Here is a 22,549-nt window from a genome sequence, read left to right as displayed (position 1 = left end):
AATTGCTGTCTAAGAATAAGATGGAGTGAGCCCTAAAATGGAAACACTCCCTCCTCAGTTGAAACAAGCAAATAAGACTTCTTGTGAAGTCCTCTAAAGCAAACTACGACTCTAAATTAGCTTCCTCGATTAAGGAGAACTACAACGCCTTCTTTAGTTACATCTGTAACCTTAAAGGAAAGGCCCAGATTTGTGTCAAACTGGTAGCTAATGATACCACATATATTGAGCCTGTGGACATAGCTAACCTGTTAGCCGACAGGTTCTGTGAAAACTTCACCCCCCTGTCCCCGCTACAAGTACCCTATAACATCCCTACTGCCTGTTCTCTACTTTGTATCTCTAAAAAGGAGGTCATAAATGCCCTCTCTAAGGCCAATAAGACAGGATATATGGGGCCTGATAACATCCCAGTTTGCGTCCTACATGGGGCTCAAACAAGAGTTAGCAACACCACTGGGTACTCTTTTCAATCATAGTCTAAGCCATGGCTTCATACTAGCTGAATGCAAAATGGCTACCGTTATCCCCTTGCACAAATTTGGTGCTTCCACTGACTCCTGGAATTATAGATCTATTAGCCTGACTAAACTTATTTGCAAGACCATGGAGCATATCATCATGAAACTTATCAACAAAGATTTAGGTAATCTCCAAACACTTGACCCTACTCAGTTTAGATTTGTCAAAGGGAGATCATGCCTGTTAAACCTGGTGGACTTCTATCTGTGTATACAGCCTACTTAGACTTAGCCAAGGCTGTTGAAATCCTGCAGAAAGGCCTCAATGAGACCAATGACTAGTGTCAGATCCATGGCATAAAGTTCAATGCCAAAAAATGTGTCTACATTCCCTTTGGGAAAAACCTGGTTCCCTTGAATTACCACATTGATGGTAGTCCACTGAACACAGAAAGTGTTATAAGAGATCTGGGAACATAGGTTGACAGGAACCTCTCTTTTGATCACCACATTGCCACTGTTGTCAGAAAGTCCTTCTATGTGGCACATCTCATTACAAAGGGTTTTGCATCCAGGAAGAAAGAGGTCATTGTCTCCCTCTAATCTTCCCTCATTAGGCCAATCATTGAGTACAATAAACATTTGGCATGTACCTCACTAGACACCTGCAACAACTGGAGAGGCCACAAAAGTACCTCACAAAGAGGATCCTAGGCCTTAAACACTTGTCCTATATGGATAGACTCAAAAAACTCAAACTATTCTCTGTCTCATATCGCCTACATAGAGGCGACCTCAGCTTGACTTACAAAGCCATGTCTGACCCAGCTCTGTTAGAAATGCTACATCTAAAGAAATCCCAATCGCTCCATACCACATGCCCAGAGACCTCAACCTCATTACCACAATCAACAGAACATGCTGGAGGGACAGGTTCATAACCCAGAGACTGCCCATGTTATGAAATAGAATTCCCATGCATGTCAAGCAGAGCACCTCACTGGCTCTCTTCAAGGGAAATGTTGATGAGTGGATGGGAAATAGAAAATTCACGCCGGAGATCACTCCAGTGGCTCTATTCGACAGAGGCACTAGGAACTAAGTTTGGGTAGCACAATGTCAGGGTAATCCTATGGGCTAGGCTTGTAAAGGCTCCAGGGCCATTAGCTTAGTACACACCTATGAACCTATGTCCCTTATAGATAAAGGTATCATATAAACACTTAGCCCTCAGTGTCCTGTTTGGATACAGGACATCATTATTCTTTCAGGAAAACTTGGCTAGGCCTAGAAAGGGCCCCTCAGATTGGTAGTCTAGTAACAATCTATGACTCTATAAATCTAAACTAAACCATTTTATACCGCTCTATCTATTGTTATTTCGCACTCTTTCCATCTCGTTGTCCCTTTCCTTTCTCACCTCTTTCCCATGAATACCCTTGTGTTATACGTCTGACAGACCATCTTCTTCTTATTTTGCTCCTGCCTCTGTTTTCTTCTTTTTCTAACAAGAGTTATTTCTTCTGAAACACACAGACAAATCAGTAGTTTTCTAATTCTTGTTTTTGTACAGTTTCATTGTTATCTGCATTCTTTTATTATTACCATTCATTGATCATATTTTTTGGAAGCGTTGTGAAAGTGAGCATTTTCCTTGCACATCTTTCTGATATAATTGTGCTGTGTGGTACAACTCGGCCAGTCACTTATTCAAGCAACTAACCCATCTATTCATTCAGAATACATTCTTATTTAGAAAGCATTATAATTTAAATACAATGTCAAAAAAGCATTACATCTACAGATAGACATGCCCCACTCCATGCAAAACATTCAAAGTCAGAACAATTATACATTTAAAAAAGGTGGTGCTGCGGTAGCGCTGTCGCCTCACAATAAGACGTTGTATTGTTCAATTCTCAGCTAGAGCGTCTTCTGTGTGAAGACATGCATGAATGGGCATACCTTCGTTGAAGGTTGTGCGTCAGAGCTGGCAACTCGGCACGTAAAAATCTACTGCCAATCATTAGCGGGCCAGAGTTCCGCTGTGGCGGCCCCTAACCGGGAAAAGCCAAAAGACACAACATACAGGGAGCTGTGTAATAAATCTGCATTTTAAATATAAAGATCAGAAATCAATTTAACATTTCACAGTTGTTCAACTTTACAAATGTAGACTACTAAATTCTGAAAGTTACTAAAACTGAAATTGTTGAGCAACATCATACTGGTTTGCTGTTAGATTGCTGTAATGACAGCTAACCCAGTAAGCAAGTAAACTGCATGGGCGACAGAGACATATCAAACAAGATAAACTCTAATCTGAGATGGAATGAATGTGCTAAAACAGGACATAGATCCTACTTTTATGTAGTATGCACTCATAGTAAAGGAATTATTAGAATGCATCTAGCAATAGCAGCTGAATGGTTCTAAGAAAAAAGTTCTATGTTTTCCCTTTTGCATTTGTTTCCTTGATTGTTTTGCTGATGACTTACCAGTCTGGTTAGCGATCTCACCCTCTGAGCAGGGGATACAGATGAAGCAGCACTTTGGTTGTCCCCGCTGGTCAGCTTTCCTGTATCCTGGAGAGCAACTTTCAGTGCAGACAGAAATGGGAGCCTGTGGAAAATGAAAAAACAGTTTAAGTGTTTCACTATTTTTAACTGGATAAGAAGCACTAGGCACATGGGTTCTTTTCAAAAGCGAACAGACAACTTTGTCTGACATGTCATGTTCAGAGTTGTACAGTATACAAGTGTGACTAAGGACTATGATCTAGTTCTGTTGGATGAAGTTTGTTGTCTGATGACCTACATTAGGCAGTTTATAAAAGAATGTGTGCTAACAGTAAAACTTTCTTTTAGTAGATCACTTAGTTAGGTGTTATACCACCAGATGGCAGCATTTACTTTCAGATTCTGTAGCAATTATTTCCCCGGGGGCAACACCGCGCGCACACAAACACACACACACACACACACACACACACACACACACACACACACACACACACACATACATACACTCAAGAGCACACACATGCACACACATACAGAAGTGTGCATGAGCACATGAGCACACACACACACACACACACACACACACACACACACACACACACACACACATACACACACACACACACACACACACATATGCACTCACGAGCACACACACACACACACACACACACACACATAGACACGCACACACATATGCACAGACACACACACATACGCACACACACACACACACACACACACACACACACACACACACACACACACACGCACACACACACACACACACACAAACATGCATGCATGCATGCACACTGACAACATCCTCTGTTATCAGGACTGACATCATTTCCGGTACTAAAGTGCAGGCAATGATACCTCTCTGCTGACTCCCAGTGAAAGTCAACTTATCCAGGCCTTCAGTGACTGAATTCAAGGGTAAGGTTCAGGATACATCTGAATTGTAGTAGACATTTAAAAAGGAACCTTGAGCAGCTTGTGAAAGGAGGAATAATACTACAGAAGAGAGAAGCTAAGAAAAGAAAGTGGGAAGTGAGATGTAGTGCAAAAATAGTGACCCTAATGACCAAAATTCCTTTGAAGGTTTACCTTTTACTTTACATTCTTGCATAACTGATCCATTTATGTCAAAGATGGTCCAGTCCAGAGGTTTTACAGCTGGAACAACTTCCATTTATGAGCAAGACATAAATTCACCTTCCATGAGTTTAACAATGAGTAGTGGAAAGTTAAATGTGTGATTTTGTTTTTTATGCTCTAATTTAATGATTGCAGTATCTCAGAGAATTTTCTTTACTCCAAGGTACATCAGTAGAGTTAGTGGAAAGACAGATAGCTAGACAGATAGGTAGATAGCTAGCTAGATAGATAGATAGATAGATAGATAGATAGATAGATAGATAGATAGATAGATAGATAGTAAATAGGTAGGTAGATGTAGCAGGTTTTGTGTGGGCTGCCGCCACATCAAGATATGCAGGGGGTAAAAAGCTTCCCCTTCACTAATGTTACACCATACCTCTCAACCATTTAGAGCAAGAAATCTGGACAAAGCTACAAATAATGGGGGAGGGTGACCAAAAATAGGACACTTTTTAAATATTGATCTTACAATCTTAGAAAGTTGATAGACTAACAGGTTTTGCATTAGCATGATTTTTTTGAAGAATATAAAGTCTAAAATTCATATGTCTACCATTGTTTTCTGACTTTAGTCCTCAGTGATTTGCCAGAAAATACAGTATTATAAAAAAACAAGCAAAAATCTGGACATTTTCAGCTAAAATCTGAACAGTTGAGAGGTATTTGTTGCACTGACTTCTGGTGAAAGATTTGTTTATAAAATATATTTCATTTTCGGTGTCTAACGTGAGAATGTTAAGCCATGGACTCAGCTAAATTAGCAGTGTGGCTTAGATTCATAAGTGGAACTTTTTAGGTACTTCGCTGCTTCCTTTACAGTGTTCTCCTTAAATTTAATAAGTGTAACACCCTGAGGAAAAATCTCATTAAACATGTAAGAGATTACTGATCTGTATGCAGCTACAGAAACCTCTGTAAAGAAGTTCTGCACCAATCTTCAAAAACAGATGGTCATTTTAGCATAGCAGAAGATAAATTACTGATGACGTAATCTCTTGAGGATATCTGGAGCCTAGTGGGTAGGCTGTCGGGCATAGTAATTATTAATCTAAGCAGCAGTTTGGTTCATAATAGAATGTGTTTAAGATACAGACAACAACTGCCTTATCAGATTGGGACATTTTGATGTGAGAATTGTGCACACTATTCCAAGATTCACAAATGGCCTTTTATATACCCTGTAAGCAGGAGCATGTTGTGTTCTGGCCTTGTGCCACTAGGTGGAGAGAGAGGAAGGCGGAAGGAGGGAGACAGAGTGAGTGGATGTGATAAGGACTAGATGTTCCTGTTGTACTGATATTTTCTGTTCCTGTTGTTGTTTCAAATGGTTGGATTAAAATCTTTAATATTGAACTTGGAGTCTGTCTTTATTAATAATCTGGCAACTTAACAATTTGGCGACAAGGTACTTATTTGTTTCTGCTTATTTACAATGGCTGTTGCTGCTACTCCTTTTCCTCCACCATTTTTGCCATGCCCGGGTGAGCCTGTTATACCATTTGATATGTGGCTGAAATGGCCGGAAGCATGCAAAAAGGCACTTCTCCTTCATTGTCTAGGAACAGAGGGTCAGAGACTGTTTTACATGCTTCCAAATCAAGGTATGCCAATGGAGGATGCCATTAGGGCTTTATGAGTTCATTTTGCTCCACGGAGAAATGTTGTTGTTGAGCGGCATGATTTTAGAAAATGTGCTTAGGCTACCCATGAAACTATTCCTCATTATGTGGCCACATTACGAGACTTAGCAGTTAAATGTGAGTTTGATACTAAAAACTGGATGAAATGTTACAGGATCAGTTGGTGGAACATGTGTCTAGTCATCGTATACATGAATGATTACTTTTAGAACCCGACTTGACTTTGGATAAAGCTATTACAATTGCTAAGCAAATTGAAGCTGCAGGTGAGCAGGCAAAGTTTATTTCGGGTGATACTCCAGTCCCGGTACAGACTTTACATGCTCAACTGTTGTCTGCTGCTGATCGCCACTGCCACAGACCTTCTTCCAAGTCCCCACTTGTTTCACAGCCTACAGCTGCTACTCCTTCTGCAGCCTCTTTTCATGCTTGTTATCATTGTGGATCTGATAAGCATCTTGCCAATGATAAATACTGTCCTGCTGCTTCGGTTAAATGTAACAACTGCCGAAAGACTGGGCACTTTGCATGTGTTTGCCGTTCTTTGCAAACATGCTCTGTGCAGGAAGTTGCCTTACCTGAACTTCAGATCATTTACTTAAGTGACCATTCATCATCTGAGAGAATCTGTTGCAGTGTCACAATGAAAACTTCAACTGCTTCAACACTTGTGGATCCAGTTGTAGTTTCTGGATCATCAGTACCCATTTTGCCTAAATGTATATATGATGCACACTTTCAAGGGGAACCTTTATTGCCAACTTCAGTTAATTTAGTGACTTATTCCGGTGCTCCATTTCCTGTACTTGGCTGCTTACCAGTTACTGTGTCCAAAGATGATATTACTTGCTCTACATCTGTTTTCATTGTGGAGTCTGAAGCTGCTTTGCTGGGTATGGATTTAATAAAGGGTCTGCAATTGTACTTTAACAGCAGTATTGTCTTACCATGTGCTACCATGAACCTGGTTCCTGTCATGCATATTTCTACAGCTCCATTACCTACTCTGACCCTGGGTTGTGCAAAAGGCTTCATGCACAAAGTTAAAGTTTTAGATTCTGTTAATCTAGTACAACAAAAATTACGTCACTTACCTCTGTCAGTTCAGCAGGATGTAAGTACAGAGCTCAATTGTCTTCTTCAAGCAGGGATTATTGAAAGAATTAATGCTTCTCCCTGGCTTTCACCCATTCTGGTGGTTCAAAAGAGGGTTGGTGGTATTCGCCTATCATTATGGACAGTTTTCCTCTTCCTTACATTGATGAAATGCTATCCTTGCTGAAAGAGGTAACAGTGTTCTCTACCAATGATTTGTGAAGTGCATACTTTCAGCTTTTGCTTCATGAGGATAGCCATGACTTGACTGCATTTAATACTCATGACAGCTTGTTCTGGTTTTGTGGGGTTCCATACAGGTTAGCATCTGCTCCATCTGCTTTTCAAAAGATGCAGGGATTGCCAAATGTTGCAAACTACTTAGATGATATAATTTTGTGGGGATGCACACAGGTTAACCATGATTGGAGACTTCAAGCAGTTCTTAAACACATAAAAGATGCAGGATTACAGCTAAATGAATCAAAATGTAATTTCAATCAGGCCAATTTGCGTTTTCTAGGCCATACTGTTACAGCACAAGGGATAAAGCCTGATCGGGAGCATCTTGAGGATGTTGTCTGTGCCCCAGCTCCCACCAATGTTTCCAAGTTACATTCCTTTGACTTGCTTCTTAGTATAATAAGTTTATTCCACACTTTGCCACAATTGTAGAACCCCTACATGCCTGCCTCACCAAGATATGCCATTTTCCTGGTCTGAGGAAGCTCAGCACAGTTTTATGTCAGTGAAACAGTGGTTGATTGACAGTCCAGCCTTGGCTTTATTTGACCCTGATTTGCCTACTGCAGTTTCTACTGATGCACCCAATTATGGGCTTAGAGCTGTCCTTGCTCAAGTTCACCTTGACTATATAGAATGGACTGTTTCCTTTGCACCTAGGATTCTTACTGCTGCTCAAAGGAAATATTCTGCAATTGAAAAAGAGGCTGTTGGATGTGTGTGGGCTGTTGAAAAATGAAGAACTTACTTGTGGGGTTGAAACTTTACTCTTCGTACTGATCACCAAGCATTAACCATGCTACTGTCCTCAAAAGGGTCTGATCAGGCAGGTATGCAGACTGCATGTTGGGTAGTGTGACTGCAGTCTTTCAACTATACTGTTGCTTATCATCCTGGGTCGCAGAATTACTTTGCTGATTCTTTCCCTCACTTGCCCTTGCCTGCTACTGCTGAAGACATTTCTGAACCTGAACCTGAGTTTGTGGCAATGTTGTCTACTGTTTTAACTGCCCTGTCACCTGGTGAATTTGCCTCTGCCACTGCCTCTTGCAGTGAGTTGTCCACTGTGCGAACCCAGCTTTCCAATGGTTGGCTTTCTTCTCTTAATGCAGTGGACACAAACATGTGTCCATATTTCCGATTAAGAGATGAATTCAATGAACAAGATGAGTTTGTATTCCATGGCACTCATCTCATTGCTCCTGTTTCTCTGCACCACACTTTGGTGATGCTTGCATATGAAGGTCACCAAGGTGTGGCGAGAACCAAACAGTGGCTGTGTGAGCTATACTGGTGGCCAGGTATGTATGACATGGTTGTAGCTCAAGTTAAAAATTGTCAACTCTGCCAATCTTCTGACAAGACTGCCAATCCTTCAGCGGCACCTTTACAGCTGGTTCCATTTCATTCTGAACCTTAGCAAAAGCTGGCCATAGATGTAGTGGGTCCATTTGAATGACTATCTGGAATTGTCATTATGCCCTAACCCTCACTGATTATCACAGCAAGTGGCCAGAAATTGCCTTCATTGCCTCTGTCACTACTCAAAATGTTATAGACTTCCTCACTTCAGTTTTCAGCCTATTTGGACATCCACGTACCATTGTATCAGATAATGGATGTCAATTTACCTCTGCAGATTTTGCAGCATTTCTGGCAGAAAGAGATATATAACACAAATGTACTTCAGTATACCACCCAGCTGCAAATGGTACCATTGAAAGATTTCATTGTGTTCTCAAAGGTTGCATGCAATCTGATATCTTACAGGCAAAACCTTGGAAACCGATTATCTCAGAATTTCTTCAGTTATATTGTGCAGCACCACATGCTACAGGACTTTCCCCTTTCGAATTGCTTCTTGGCCAGAAAATGTGAACATACCTCATTGTCCTTCCTCCTCCTGTTTCCTGCATGGTTAATGCTAATACTGTTGGTAAAAGGATTTCATCTCCAAGATAAAATGAAAAAGTATTCTGATATTAGACGTGAAGCACAGCTTCCTCATTTTCAAAAGGGGGCAAGGCGCATATTCAGAATCTACTACATGTTCCAAAAGCACATCCAAGATTTTCACAACCTGTAGAAATTCAAAAGGAAATTGGTCTATGCACTTACTTGTTGGCAGATGGAAAAAATGACATTCTTCCCATTTATCTAAGTCAAATGCACCTGAGACAAGTGATGCTTCAAGGGATACTCCAGTGAAATTCTCACTTCAATCTACAGTGACACCAATGCCTGAATCTCCTCACATTCCTCCAGCTTGTGTGATAAGGGGACCTCGTTAGCTTGAGGACTATGTTACATAAATATAAATGTTGATGTAATTCAGTGTTCATTACAATGCTAGTGATGTTTAATTTACATATTGTAAGTATAGTGCTGTTCTTAAGTAAGGGGGTAATATGTTGTGTTCTGGTCTTGTGCCAGTAGGTGGAGATAGAGAAAGGCAGAAAGAGGGAGACAGAGCTAGTAGATGTGATAAGGACTGGGTGTTCCTGTTCCTGTTGTACTGATGTTTTTCTATTCATGTTGTTGATTCAAATGGATGGATTAAAATCTTTAATATTGAACTTGGAGTTTGCTTATATTAATCATCTGGTAACTTAACAGAACAAATATAAACTTGGGTAATTTTTTACTTACAGTAGCAAAAAAATATTTTTTTATCTTGTAGTTTGCTCATGCTATTCTTAATGTGTTGGAAAAACAACTTTGATGTCATAGAAGAAGAGTATGCGAGTACTAAAAGGATATTAAATTAAATGTGAAAAACAAATGATTTGGCAGCATATTTTGCGCAGTTCATGACAATCATACATTCTGATTACTTGTGCCGTGTCTGTATCTAACAGTATTATGGGTGTTAATGCTGAGAGCAAACTAAATTATTTTGCATTTTTCATCTTACTACACAGCTCGTTAATATGAACTTCTTTGAAAGGTGATGTTTTAATTGTTTATATGGCTTACTGAAGCTTTGATATAAAGAGTGGTTGTTAGAAAAAAATGTACTTAAACATATATGAAGTGCTAGTTTAAAAGCAAATAGTATGTAATGCATTTTATTCTATTTTACAATATGGCAGTAAGAATGATCTTACATGTAATTGCTTGAAGCTTTGGTGCTGCAGTGTGATTGAACTCTGACCCTGGCAGTAGCCAGCTCAGCAAGCTTATGTTTTTCACTAATGATTATCTGCTGGGTCAGGAAAAAGCATGTATCTTCCTTCCTCTGAGATAGTTGGCCTTGTGAATATTATCAGCACAGCTGCTATTAGTTAATGTTGCCAGAAGGAACAAAGAAGCGTATTAAGAACCAAACTGACTATTGTATTCGAGCAGGACTGGAACCTTGAAAGAGCAACATTTACAGAAAGACATTATAACTGACCAGGTGCCTTGCAAGGCTGTATTATTCTCATGGGAAAGTTTTTAAAAAGTATAACCTCAGCACTTTCTTATGAATAGAATATTGTAGACTATAGTGATGTAGGTGCCCTGTGACTGACCACGTCAGTAAGGTGGGCACAGCTTGAATGTATAGTGTATTTAAAGAAGTTTACTTCCTGTATCATGTCAGTCAAAATTCTATACTTGTATTGTATAGTCTTTTGCCTCCTGGTGTACACTAGTAAAACGTTTTGAACTTGAACCTCCTGTATTATTGACTGTTATTTAAGAAAAGCCTAATGATTTTTACAGTCTGATTTTAACAATTTATTTGACATTTTGGTCCTTCGGACCGGAATTCCCGTGGTAAGCTACAGATCAGAATACAACGGTGGTGGAGAAGCTGCGCAGGAGAAGTTACCAAAGTACAGTTCTTCTTGAAGTGAAAAGACCTCCGACTAAATTGTCGTATGTAAAGAGGCTGGCCACTTTCTGATCTGTGGCTGAAGAGCGGAAAACTGGCCCCCAAGAAGAAAACGTGCAGTCATAGACAGGAGGCTCAGGTAGGAAGAATTTCCCTCTTTGCTTTTGTTTTAGATCAGGGACCAGGCTACAGTATAATGTTACTTAGATTTGTTTTAACAGATCAGGAACGAATTGCAGTACTGTATATTTGGTCATAGATCAGGAAATCAGAATAAAGTAGACAGTCATTCTAGACAGGACTGAACAGAGGGAAGAAGATACCACGTGGTAAGAAAAGGGGAGAAGATACCACGTGGTAAGAAAAGGGTTACATAACAGTCTTTTTTAAGACATGGGAAATCAGTGCACTAAAAGATCGCGAGACCCGCCCCTAACTGATGACGCGAAATATATGCAATTGCAACGAGCAGATAATATTAGATATTGTACAAAATGGGTTAATAAGTACGAATTTGATGGTAAATTAAACAAAAATTTGTTAGTTAAACTTTTAAAACAGTTAAAATCTGACGCAGAAGGTCAGGCAAAAAAACAACGACAGTTAGGCATTCCTCAGGCACATAGGTGGATTGAGGAAGTGAACCGAAGGGAACAAAAGATTAAAAATGCGAAAGCATTATTTTTAGATAAAGAAGATAATAATACAGTAATAGCAACAGCCCCTCCCCCTCCACCCCCTCAGATACCTTTTTCAGGATATGAAGCAGGAGGACAAGCCAGTCCCCCTCCACGATATCCTGAGATTGTAGGGGCTTTGAAACAACCATTCATAAGAAAACCTATTGAAACTAGATCCCGGACATGTAAAACACTTAGGGATACCGATTTATATCAAATAGGGAGAGATTCACTAGAAGAAAGTGAAGAAATCTGTCCACTGATTGAAGTACCGAACCCTCAAGCAGGACAGGAAGGACAGGACCCATCTCTCTTAGTATATAGACCATGGACACCGGAAGATATCCAGAAAGCTACAGAAGGAATTCCCCATCCAAAAATTAATCATGAGAAGTTTATACAAGATTTACAAGGTATGAGACTAAGTTACCACTTAAATGGGGAAGAAGTGGAGAAGGTAGTTAGACAAATTATAGGTCCAGACTGGCACATGATTTGTGGCACCTGGAACGTTCATGACGGACAGCTCAGGCCACTCCTACACAGTGACACAGAGCTAGATACCAGAGTGAAAGGTCTTACAGACCGGATCTCTGAAAAATGGAAGCCTAGAGCAGATTGGACCTGTATTAATCAATGCATACAACAAGATAATGAAACTGTAGATGGATACTATGGTAGATTATTGGAATGTTTTAATAACCATAGTGGTATGCCTATTCCTGAAAATCAGAAGAATGATAGTTCATATGAACAGCAGTTGAAAAATGCATTTCTGAAAGGTTGTATTGCCCCTATTAGTAGTTTTATTACAAAACATATGATAGATCACCGAACGAGTAGGTTACAAGCCCTACTAGAGTATGCTAGGCATGCTGAGAGCCATTTTAATAGCAAAAAGAAAAAGAAAGCGCAAGTCTTCACAGCTGAAGACGGAGCAGAAGTTTTTGTAGTACAGTCAAATAAAAAAGGGAGGAGAAATGCTCAGGGTAATAAATACTCTGGCAAAACCTCGGAGGATTTAGAAGAAAGGAAAAGGAAAGGTGAGTGCTTTAAGTGCGGCAAAAGAGGACATTTGGCGAGGGATTGCAGGTCAAATAAAAAGGTGACTACTGTAGAAAAAGATAAAGGTGATGAGGATTGACTATATGATAGTAATAACAATCAGAACTCATCAGGAAAGGTTGATAGACAAAGAGAAAATGTAAATGTGGTAGAAGGAATAGAGGAAGTCCAGACAGATGTGGAGGATGATGAAAGTGAAGTTTTAGACTTAGCATTATTGAGCTTGGAGCTCTATCTAGCAGATACAAAACCGGAAGTTACACTTCTAGTAGAAGGAAGGGAAGTGAAATTCTTGTGTGACTCAGGAGCGTCATGAACTTTGATACACCCTTCAAAGTTGCCAGAACACTCTGAATCACCTGACTATATATTAGTAAAAGGAGCAAATGGGCAGCTATATAGGGAACCACTTTCCCATGATATAGCAATAACTGACCCTATTTCTGGTATGACCCAGAAAAGTAAAATAGTGGTTTCTGCAAAATGTCCAGTAAACTTATTGGGGAGAGACCTTATGCAGATCTTTGGAATAGCAGTAGTTCCTACCATGCAGGGTATGGAGGCACAGAGGCAAATGGATACTTTTGTAGTGCGATCGGAGGGCGAAACCTATTATTGGTACAGCCAGGACTTAGTTACGACTGGTCCAGGGGCAGTAACCAAAGAACTGATGAACGTAGCCATCAGTAAGGTATCCTCCCTTAACACTGATCAGCAGCATTTGTTACATTGTACTCTATACTACCGTAGCACACCAGGACCTGATAAGGAATATGAGCAAGAATTATTTAGGAATCTGGCCAATAGACTAATATTGCGAACCTTATATTGGGATACTGAGGGTAACAGTGTAGCAAGTTGTTCACTGCCTCAAGAATTCATGAAATTGTACAAATCCAACAGACTGCCACATGTCAGTTTAACAAAACATAAAAACGTGAGATGGGCAGATTTGGGTGAAAAAGTAACAAGATGGGAAAAACAAACTGATTTAGAATTATCACAACAAGGTGTACAAAAACAAAAATTGAATTGGTTGACACAAGCACGCCCAGCTGTACACTTACAACATAGTGAGGACAGCAGATTAGCATTTTTACTAGAGGAAGAAGAGAAAGCCTTGTTTGATGTACCAAGCATTCTTTGGTCAACAGGGAAATCAGATGTGGGACTCATTCGGACAGCAGGTCCAGTAATCATTACACCAAAATCGGCTTTTAGACCACAGAAGAGACAATACCCCTTGAGGAAGGATGCAGAGCAGGGAATTAAGCCTATAATAGCAGCATTACTCAAGGAAGGAATATTGGTAGAATCTTTGAATTCACCATGTAATACCCCTCTATTTCCTGTTAAAAAAGCAAACGGGGAATGGTGGATGGTACAGGATTTACAAGCCGTAAATGATGCAATAATACCTAGAGCACCTACGGTGCCAGACCCACACACTTTATTAAATGACCTAAAGCCACAACAAAAATATTTTACTGTAGTAGATATAAATAACGCCTTCTTTTCAATACCTATACATCCTGATAGCCAGTATTGGTTTGCCTTTACATTTCAGGGTAAGAGATATACTTATACTCGACTACCACAGGGATATTGTGAAAGTCCAACAATATTTGCACAAAAGATGGCTAGCAACCTGGCGGGATTTACTCCACCAGAGGGCAGTCAGATACTACTTTATGTAGATGACATCCTGTTAGCAGCCCCTACCCAGCAGCAGTGTAGGGAAGATACAATCGCATTGTTGAAATTTTTAGCACAACAGGGACATAAAGTAAACAAGAACAAGTTACAACTTTGGAGAAAACAGGTCAGATACCTGGGATATGTAATATCCAAAGAAGGTAGAATACTAGATGAGGATAGAAAAACAGCAATTTTACAGGCACCCAAACCAACTACCAAGAAGGAAATGATGTCATTCTTGGGAATGACTAATTTTTGTCGAAGTTGGATACCAAATTATGCCTTGGAATCAGCTCCATTGGCTGATTTAATATTCAAAACACCAATGGCAGCACAAGATGCACTACAATGGACACCTGAAGCAGAAATAGCCTTCTGCAGACTAAAACAATTGATAGCTTCATCATTAGTTTTAGGACTACCTAATTACCACAAAAGATTTTTTCAAACTGTAGATTGTAAACAGGGATATATGACGTCAGTTTTGACGCAACAGCATGGAAGTAAGCAACGCCCCATAGCTTACTATTCATCACAGTTAGACCCAGTGGCACGATCTTTGCCACATTGTGTACAAGCAGTAGTCGCAGCTGCAATGGCAATACAGGCTTCAGCCTCAATGGTGTTATTCCACCCTTTCACTTTGAGAGTGCCTCATGCAGTTGCCATAATTTTGCTACAAGAAAAAATAGCATACCTGTCTCCTGCTAGGCATCTTTCTTGTATGACCATATTGCTGAGCCAACCTCATATGGCAATTGAACGTTGTACAACATTAAACCCATCAACGTTACTTCTGACCCCTGTGGATGGCACGCCACACAGCTGCCTACAGGAAATTGAGCAAATAACTTCACCTAGACAAGATCTTACTGATATGCCTTTGGATGATGCTGAAGTAACATTTTATGTGGACGGCTCATGCAGAAAGAGTCCTACCGGGAAGAACCTAGTAGGGTATGCAATAGTCACAGACACAGACATTTTGGAAGCGCAACCACTGCAACATAATTTGTCTGCTCAAGCAGCAGAACTGATAGCCTTGACACGAGCCTGCACTCTAGCAAGAAACAAATGTGTAAACATATATACTGATAGTCAGTATGCTTTCTCTACAGTGCATGTTTTTGCACAGCAATGGAAAAATAGGGGAATGATAACATCCACTGGAAAACCAATTAATCATGCACAACTTATTTTGAATTTATTGGATTCTATCCAATTACCTACTAAAGTAGCTATTTGTAAATGTGTAGCTCATACGAAACAACAGGATCCGATTTCAAAAGGTGATGCACGAGCTGATGCAGCTGCTAAGCAAGCAGCTTCAGACTCGGAAACTTTACTTTTGAATGAGGAATTACAACCATCTGAGATTCTAGATTTAGAGATGTTAAAAACAATGCAGACATTAACTACAAAGGCAGAAAAACAAAAATGGGAAAGACGAGGTGCGACCCTCGAAAACGGACTGTACATCTCCAAAGAAAAAAGCCAATATTACCATCTAACTTATTTAGATATGCAGCCTTGTTGAGCCATGGGCAGAGCCATGTCTCAACAGGGGAGATGGTACAGTTAGTAAATAAAATATTCCCAACATACGGGTTTACGAATTACACACAAAAATTTTGTGCAGCATGTCACATTTGTAATAAACATCATGCACAAGGGGCATTCAGACTCAAACAAGGGAGTTTTCCTACACCACCATATCCGTTCCATACTATTTGTATGGATTTCATAGAATTGAATAAATGTGAAGGGAAAAAATACTGCTTAGTGATTATAGATATGTTTTCAAAATGGGTGGAAGCTTTTCCAACCAGAAATCCAGATGCAGCAACAGTGGCAAAGGCCCTGGTAAAAGAAATAATTCCTAGATTTGGCATACCGGAAAGAATCTATAGTGACAATGGGACACACTTTGAAACAATCCAACAACTTGGGAAATTCTTTGGGATCTCTTTGAAAAATCATTGTGCTTATCACCCCCAGTCTGCAGGACTGGTGGAAAGATATAATGGGATTTTGAAAAATAAGTTGAGGAAGTTGATAAGTGAGACTCAGAAGAATTGGATTTGCTGTTTGCCTTTGGCATTGCTGAGCATGAGAACAGTTCCAAATGTAAAGGGCTTGACCCCCTTTGAAATAATATTTGGGAGGGCATATTATGTGCCACAATGGAAAGCACTCATGCCTGCAGAGCTGGAGGCTGACAGCTCAATAGCTAGTCACATGAAAAAATTGTTAACCAATAAGACTGTTTTGCAGTTAAACTCTTTTTCAGATAAAGAACAAACAAAACCGGAAGCAGTGCTGACCCTGGGGTCCTGGGTTTGGTTGAAGGTTATCAAAATGAAAAATTGGACAAGTCCGAAGTGGGAAGGTCCATACCAGGTACTGTTGGCGACGCCTACTGCAGTAAAGATTGCTGAGAGGTTGTCTTGGGTTCATCTGACACACTGCAAACCGGTGAAGAATTTTCAGCTTCATAAACATTTTGTAGCTGATGCACCACAAAAGCAGGATGGCCAGGAGCAAAGTGTATAAGAATGCAAATCAACCCCAAAGAAATTGCTTAACTGTCTTGCTAATTATACACCTATTGACTATGATTGTGGTGACTTGCCTTTTGTTGTGGTTTTTCTTGCATATAACCACACGAATGAAATTGACAAAACGTGATGAACTATCTATAGACTGGCATCCAAACTTTAACACATACCTGGCCATGAAGCGTGTATATGTAGAGACTATGAACATTTCAAACTGCTGGGTTTGTACTGCTATACCAACAGCATATGGAGGACTTTTGATGTCCGCTGTCCCTCTGGAGATAAATGAGACTTGGGAAAATCTACTTTTTGACACAGGTTCTGTGAGGTCACAGGACAAAGTTGCATTGTATTTATCCATTACACAGAAAGGAATTGTTTGTTTCTATAAAAATGATACACTCCAAGTTGGTTGAAGTAACTGTAACATAACTGTATCTTACAAATGCTATATTAAGGCCAAAGATAAAAGTACTAGTTGTAGCACAAATTATGATTCATATTTGAGCTTAATGAAAACAACAATAAAAGATGTGCAGAAAAATCCTGAATTGCATAAACAATTATCTGTTATAGACAAGAAAATGTTTCATTCAGAGTTAACCCGCATCAGTACTAAAGTAGAAAACTGTTATTTTGTTTGTGGGAAAAAGGCATATAAATGGTTACCTGAGAATTGGTCCGGCAGTTGTTTTTTGGGTTATCTGGTTCCAGCTATAAGGCATACTGCTGAGTTACCTCTGGGTAAGATACGAAATGTAAGAGATGTGGCTCAAAGGACTGGGAACTCAGTTGGAAAACCTGCTAATCCAGTGGGTAAGATCGAGGCGGGCTGGAAAGACCATTCATCCGTGAAAGATAAAGAAAAATTAACTCATATGGACTTGAGTGACAGTGTTATATCCTGGGCAGGAATACTACCAGCCTATGGAGCAGTCAAATCGATCTGGGAGCTGAGGAAATTGTCGAAACTTCTTGAAGTAATGAGTAATGCAACCTTTTCCGCTCTCGAACTTATAACTGATGAACTGAATGCATTGAGAACTGTTGTGCTACAAAACCGAATGGCTCTTGACTTCACCCTAGTGGCAAGAGGTGGTACATGCGCGCTTATCAAAGAAGAATGCTGTGCGTACATACCAGATAATAAACATGAAATTAACGATCATCTAGAGGTAATACAGCAGGTATCGGCCATGACTGAACCAGGCCCAAACCCACTGATGAACTTTTTCCATGGTCTGTTTGGTGGGTGGGGCTCAATCCTGATGAATATTTTGATTGCCATTTGTGTCATTTTGCTCATACTAGGAGCATGTGTCTGTTGCGGGATACCCTGTATGAAAAGACTAGTTAGAGAATTTGTTGATGTAACTGTAACCGAGGCTATGTATCAAGACATTGAATTGGATTTATTAGTTCCAAATGAAGTTCTTTCTGAAATATAAAACAAATGACTTGCCTAGTTAAAAATCTCTAAGAGGAAAAGGCTAGGGAATGAAATGATGTTATTTATGTTTCTGAATAGAATAAAAAGAATTAAAAGGAGGGAGAATGTTAGAAAAATATGTACTTAAACATATATGAAGTGCTAGTTTAAAAGCAAATAGTATGTAATGCATTTTATTCTATTTTACAATATGGCAGTAAGAATGATCTTACATGTAATTGCTTGAAGCTTTGGTGCTGCAGTGTGATTGAACTCTGACCCTGGCAGTAGCCAGCTCAGCAAGCTTATGTTTTTCACTAATGATTATCTGCTGGGTCAGGAAAAAGCATGTATCTTCCTTCCTCTGAGATAGTTGGCCTTGTGAATATTATCAGCACAGCTGCTATTAGTTAATGTTGCCAGAAGGAACAAAGAAGCGTATTAAGAACCAAACTGACTATTGTATTCGAGCAGGACTGGAACCTTGAAAGAGCAACATTTACAGAAAGACATTATAACTGACCAGGTGCCTTGCAAGGCTGTATTATTCTCATGGGAAAGTTTTTAAAAAGTATAACCTCAGCACTTTCTTATGAATAGAATATTGTAGACTATAGTGATGTAGGTGCCCTGTGACTGACCACATCAGTAAGGTGGGCACAGCTTGAATGCATAGTGTATTTAAAGAAGTTTACTTCCTGTATCATGTCAGTCAAAATTCTATACTTGTATTGTATAGTCTTTTGCCTCCTGGTGTACACTAGTAAAACGTTTTGAACTTGAACCTCCTGTATTATTGACTGTTATTTAAGAAAAGCCTAATGATTTTTACAGTCTGATTTTAACAATTTATTTGACAGTGGTATTCACAAACAAGTTCTCAATGCATAGGGCTGTTGCACAAAGCAAATATTGTAGCCGAGTTCTACAAAATTCACAAACCCATGTGAAATGCAGATCATGATGAAAAGGGCTGCTATGTACCTGGAACACCTCAGGTACAGAATAGCTGTGCAAATAAGGAGAGCTACTAGAATAATCCTGCTGACCATAATTCACAAACAAATAAGCAGCAAAACAAAGGAAGATGCATGAGGCAGCATAATATGTGCCACAAGGTATGTAGTAGAAGCAAAATGCATAGAAACTGAAAGGATCAATGTGCAAAGCTGATCTGTGTCTTAGCACATCATGCTGGGCAACATCACCACACATTAAAACATCACACCTTTCAGAAAGAAGTATAAATACAGACATTGTCATGCTTAATTTCACAGCATTCCTACTATGCAAACGAACATTACAACTTAACCAACCTTGTCATCCCATCCCAGGCAATGCATGAACTGTCTACAGCAAGTCACTGACCTCTGGAAAAGATAACCCACTTTCCTAATGATAGGTACATGCATGCTACTTTGCATATCTAGACAATGAAAGCGAAAGTTTCTGCTGAAATTAGCATTACCAGACCACTAACAAACAGTGCTTTCAATATGCACAGTGTTATGTGCAATATAGAACATTAAATTAAAGTCTGTCCTGCAGTACAATCACAGTAAGGGATGTGCAGCCAGTACATGGGAATATAATATTCCTGACAGGTCACTATATTATACTACAGCCATGATGCATCAATGTGCTGTTCTAACACCAACTGCACAGCCAGTCTCACTGTGATATTAACCATAATGCACTGCATAGCTGAAAACATGCACAGTCATCAGTAGTGTGCAATCTGTTTTCAGACTGCCCATCCATGCTACCACTCTATGTACTATGGATAGTGTCCTCATGGACCACCCCTGCCATCAACTCCAAAATCCCAGTAGCAATCAGAAATTCGAGAGTTGGTAAAGACAGTTGTGGACTTACAGTTTCAGCATCCATGCACAAAATGGGACACAAGGGGTGTGAATGGAGAGAGGAAAGGTCCTTATGATGAGATAATAAAATCAGCGAGGAAAGGAGAACAGAATTGCTGGAACTAAATTCATCCTCAAGTCATGGTGAATACCATCATGTGGTAGACCCTGTTTTCATAAAATCGCACCAAGATGACACTGATATATGGATGTATTTTATGTAGCATATATCATGGACAGAGGTAGGTTAAAACATAGAAAAGAGAGCTGGGTGCACAAGCCCCAGGATAAAAAAGTGCCAATCCTGGTATGCTCACTGGTGCCAGGACTGGAAAAAAATGACAGTGTAGAATCCTCAAGACATGGAAACATACCTATAATGGGGCTAGGCCAGGCTCAGGGGGAGGATCCCCCCCCCACATTGTAAAAGGAAGTAGTAATCCACCAAAATCACAAAAATTGACAGGTCAGAAAAGGTCCATAAAGATGATAAATTGGACTATTAAGGATAAGGAAGAACATGATGTTATTGTTATCACTATGCAAGAAACCCAGAATTCCTGACAGAATATATTCAGAAAGATTAAGAGAGAATTTAGAGGAAAAAATACTTATACAAAAAACTGTCAAAAGCTTCAAATGCAGATTTGTGTTCATAAATACAACAGATCTATGAAAAACATTACACAGGCAAAGAAACTTTGGGCCATCTGGAAAAAGAAGGACAGTGGAACTGCAAAAATATAAAGAACAAAACTTAGAGATTTATGAAAGTTATAAAAAAGAAACATGGACAGAAAAAGAGATCTATTATGGTGGAATATCTATGCAAAGGAGAAAGCCAAACTAATCAATACAAAGAAGCAGCTCCAAAGGTATTTGGAGAGAAATGTAGACAAAGGCACTCAGATATGGAAAATGTCACAGTACAAAATATAAGATCACAAAGGGGAACATAGAACAGAAAATTTGTAAAGTAGAAGTGTTAAATAAATTTGTTAGAGTCAGACTGTAAAAATCATTGAGTTATTCAAAAACAATGTCAATCAATAACAAACAATAATGCAGGAGAACTTGAGTATCTTAAACTCTAATGTACATTAGGAGCCAAAAAACCATACACAAGTTTGTACAGAATTTTGTCTGATTTTATTCAGAAAAGGGCATCAACTATATACATGTCATTATCAGTTTTGCCCACCTCACTGGCGTGGTCAGTGACAGGGTCTTTACATCATAAAAAGTGCTGAATTTGTGTTTTTCAAAAAGTCTTTTTCCCATGTGAATGTTACAGCCTTGCAAACACCTGGTCAGTCACGATGACCTCCTGAGGATGTAGCCAATTCAAGGTTCTCTGATTAGTTCGAATACAATAGATGTATGTCTTCTTTAATGCCTCTCTTTGTCTTCCTCGTTCCCAGCTGTGCACTATCAGAGATAGTGCGCACAAGGCTGCTCTCCTGGTGGAGGCAGGAAAGAGGACACACATGTGAACAGATTTATTATTTTCTAACTTTGCAAAATAATCTTTACTTGAAAGACATGAGCCAGGCTGTGTTTGCAAGCTGCCAAGGTCAAATTTCTGATTACACTGCAGCTTGTGCTTCAAGCAATAATATGCAGGTTTATTTCTACTATTATTCTAGTAAGACAGAATTAAATGCATTATATACTACTTTTCAAACTTTGTTCTCTATTATGGGTTTAAGTACATTTATTCCTAACTAAAGCACACATTTCTCTATATATTTGATCACACAACTTATATATGTTTGAATGTTTAAATACACATCTTCCTAAGCAGCACACATTGTAAATATATTTTTCTAGGCAGCATGTATGTAAATATATTTTCTAAGCAGCATGTATAGATTTTTCTAACATTCTCCCTCCTGTTAATGCATTTAATGCTATTTGAAACATAAACAGTATTATTTCATTTCTTAGCCTTTCCCTTTCAAGGACTCTCAGCTAAGTAAGTCATTTGTTTTATATTTCAGATAGACTTTCACTTGGTATCAACAAATTCAATTCCATATCTTGGTACATAGTTTCAGTCACTGATACATCAACTAAGTCTTTAACTAATTTTTTCACACAGGGTATCCCAGCAGACACATGCTCCAATTATGAGCAGTACCACACAAATTGCAATCAGAATGTTCATAAGGACCGACCCCACCCCCAAACAGATTCTGGAAAAGTTCGTCAGTGGGTTTGGGCCTGGTTCGCCATTGCTGACACCTGCTGTATTACCTCCAGGTGATCATTAATTTCATGCTGGTTGTCTGGAATGTACGCACAGCATT

At 39.4% G+C, this 22,549-nt stretch overlaps 1 protein-coding gene across 1 annotated transcript in view; it reads right to left on the bottom strand.

Moving 5' to 3' along the window:
* The window catches only part of LOC122797820, a 287,227-nt gene that overhangs the window by 85,551 nt on the left and 179,127 nt on the right, over window positions 1-22,549 (bottom strand). The window contains exon 5 of the mRNA XM_044066343.1: window positions 2,960-3,083. Within this exon, the coding sequence (XP_043922278.1) occupies window positions 2,960-3,083 (124 nt within the window). The remainder of the gene's footprint in view (window positions 1-2,959; window positions 3,084-22,549) is intronic.

The sequence above is a fragment of the Protopterus annectens genome, chromosome 3.part1 (assembly GCF_019279795.1).
Source record: "Protopterus annectens isolate FY-2018-M chromosome 3.part1, PAN1.0, whole genome shotgun sequence".
NCBI classification, from domain to species: Eukaryota; Metazoa; Chordata; order Ceratodontiformes; family Protopteridae; genus Protopterus; species Protopterus annectens.
Note: the sequence above shows the minus strand (reverse complement) of the source record. Positions and strands in the feature narration are given on the sequence as shown.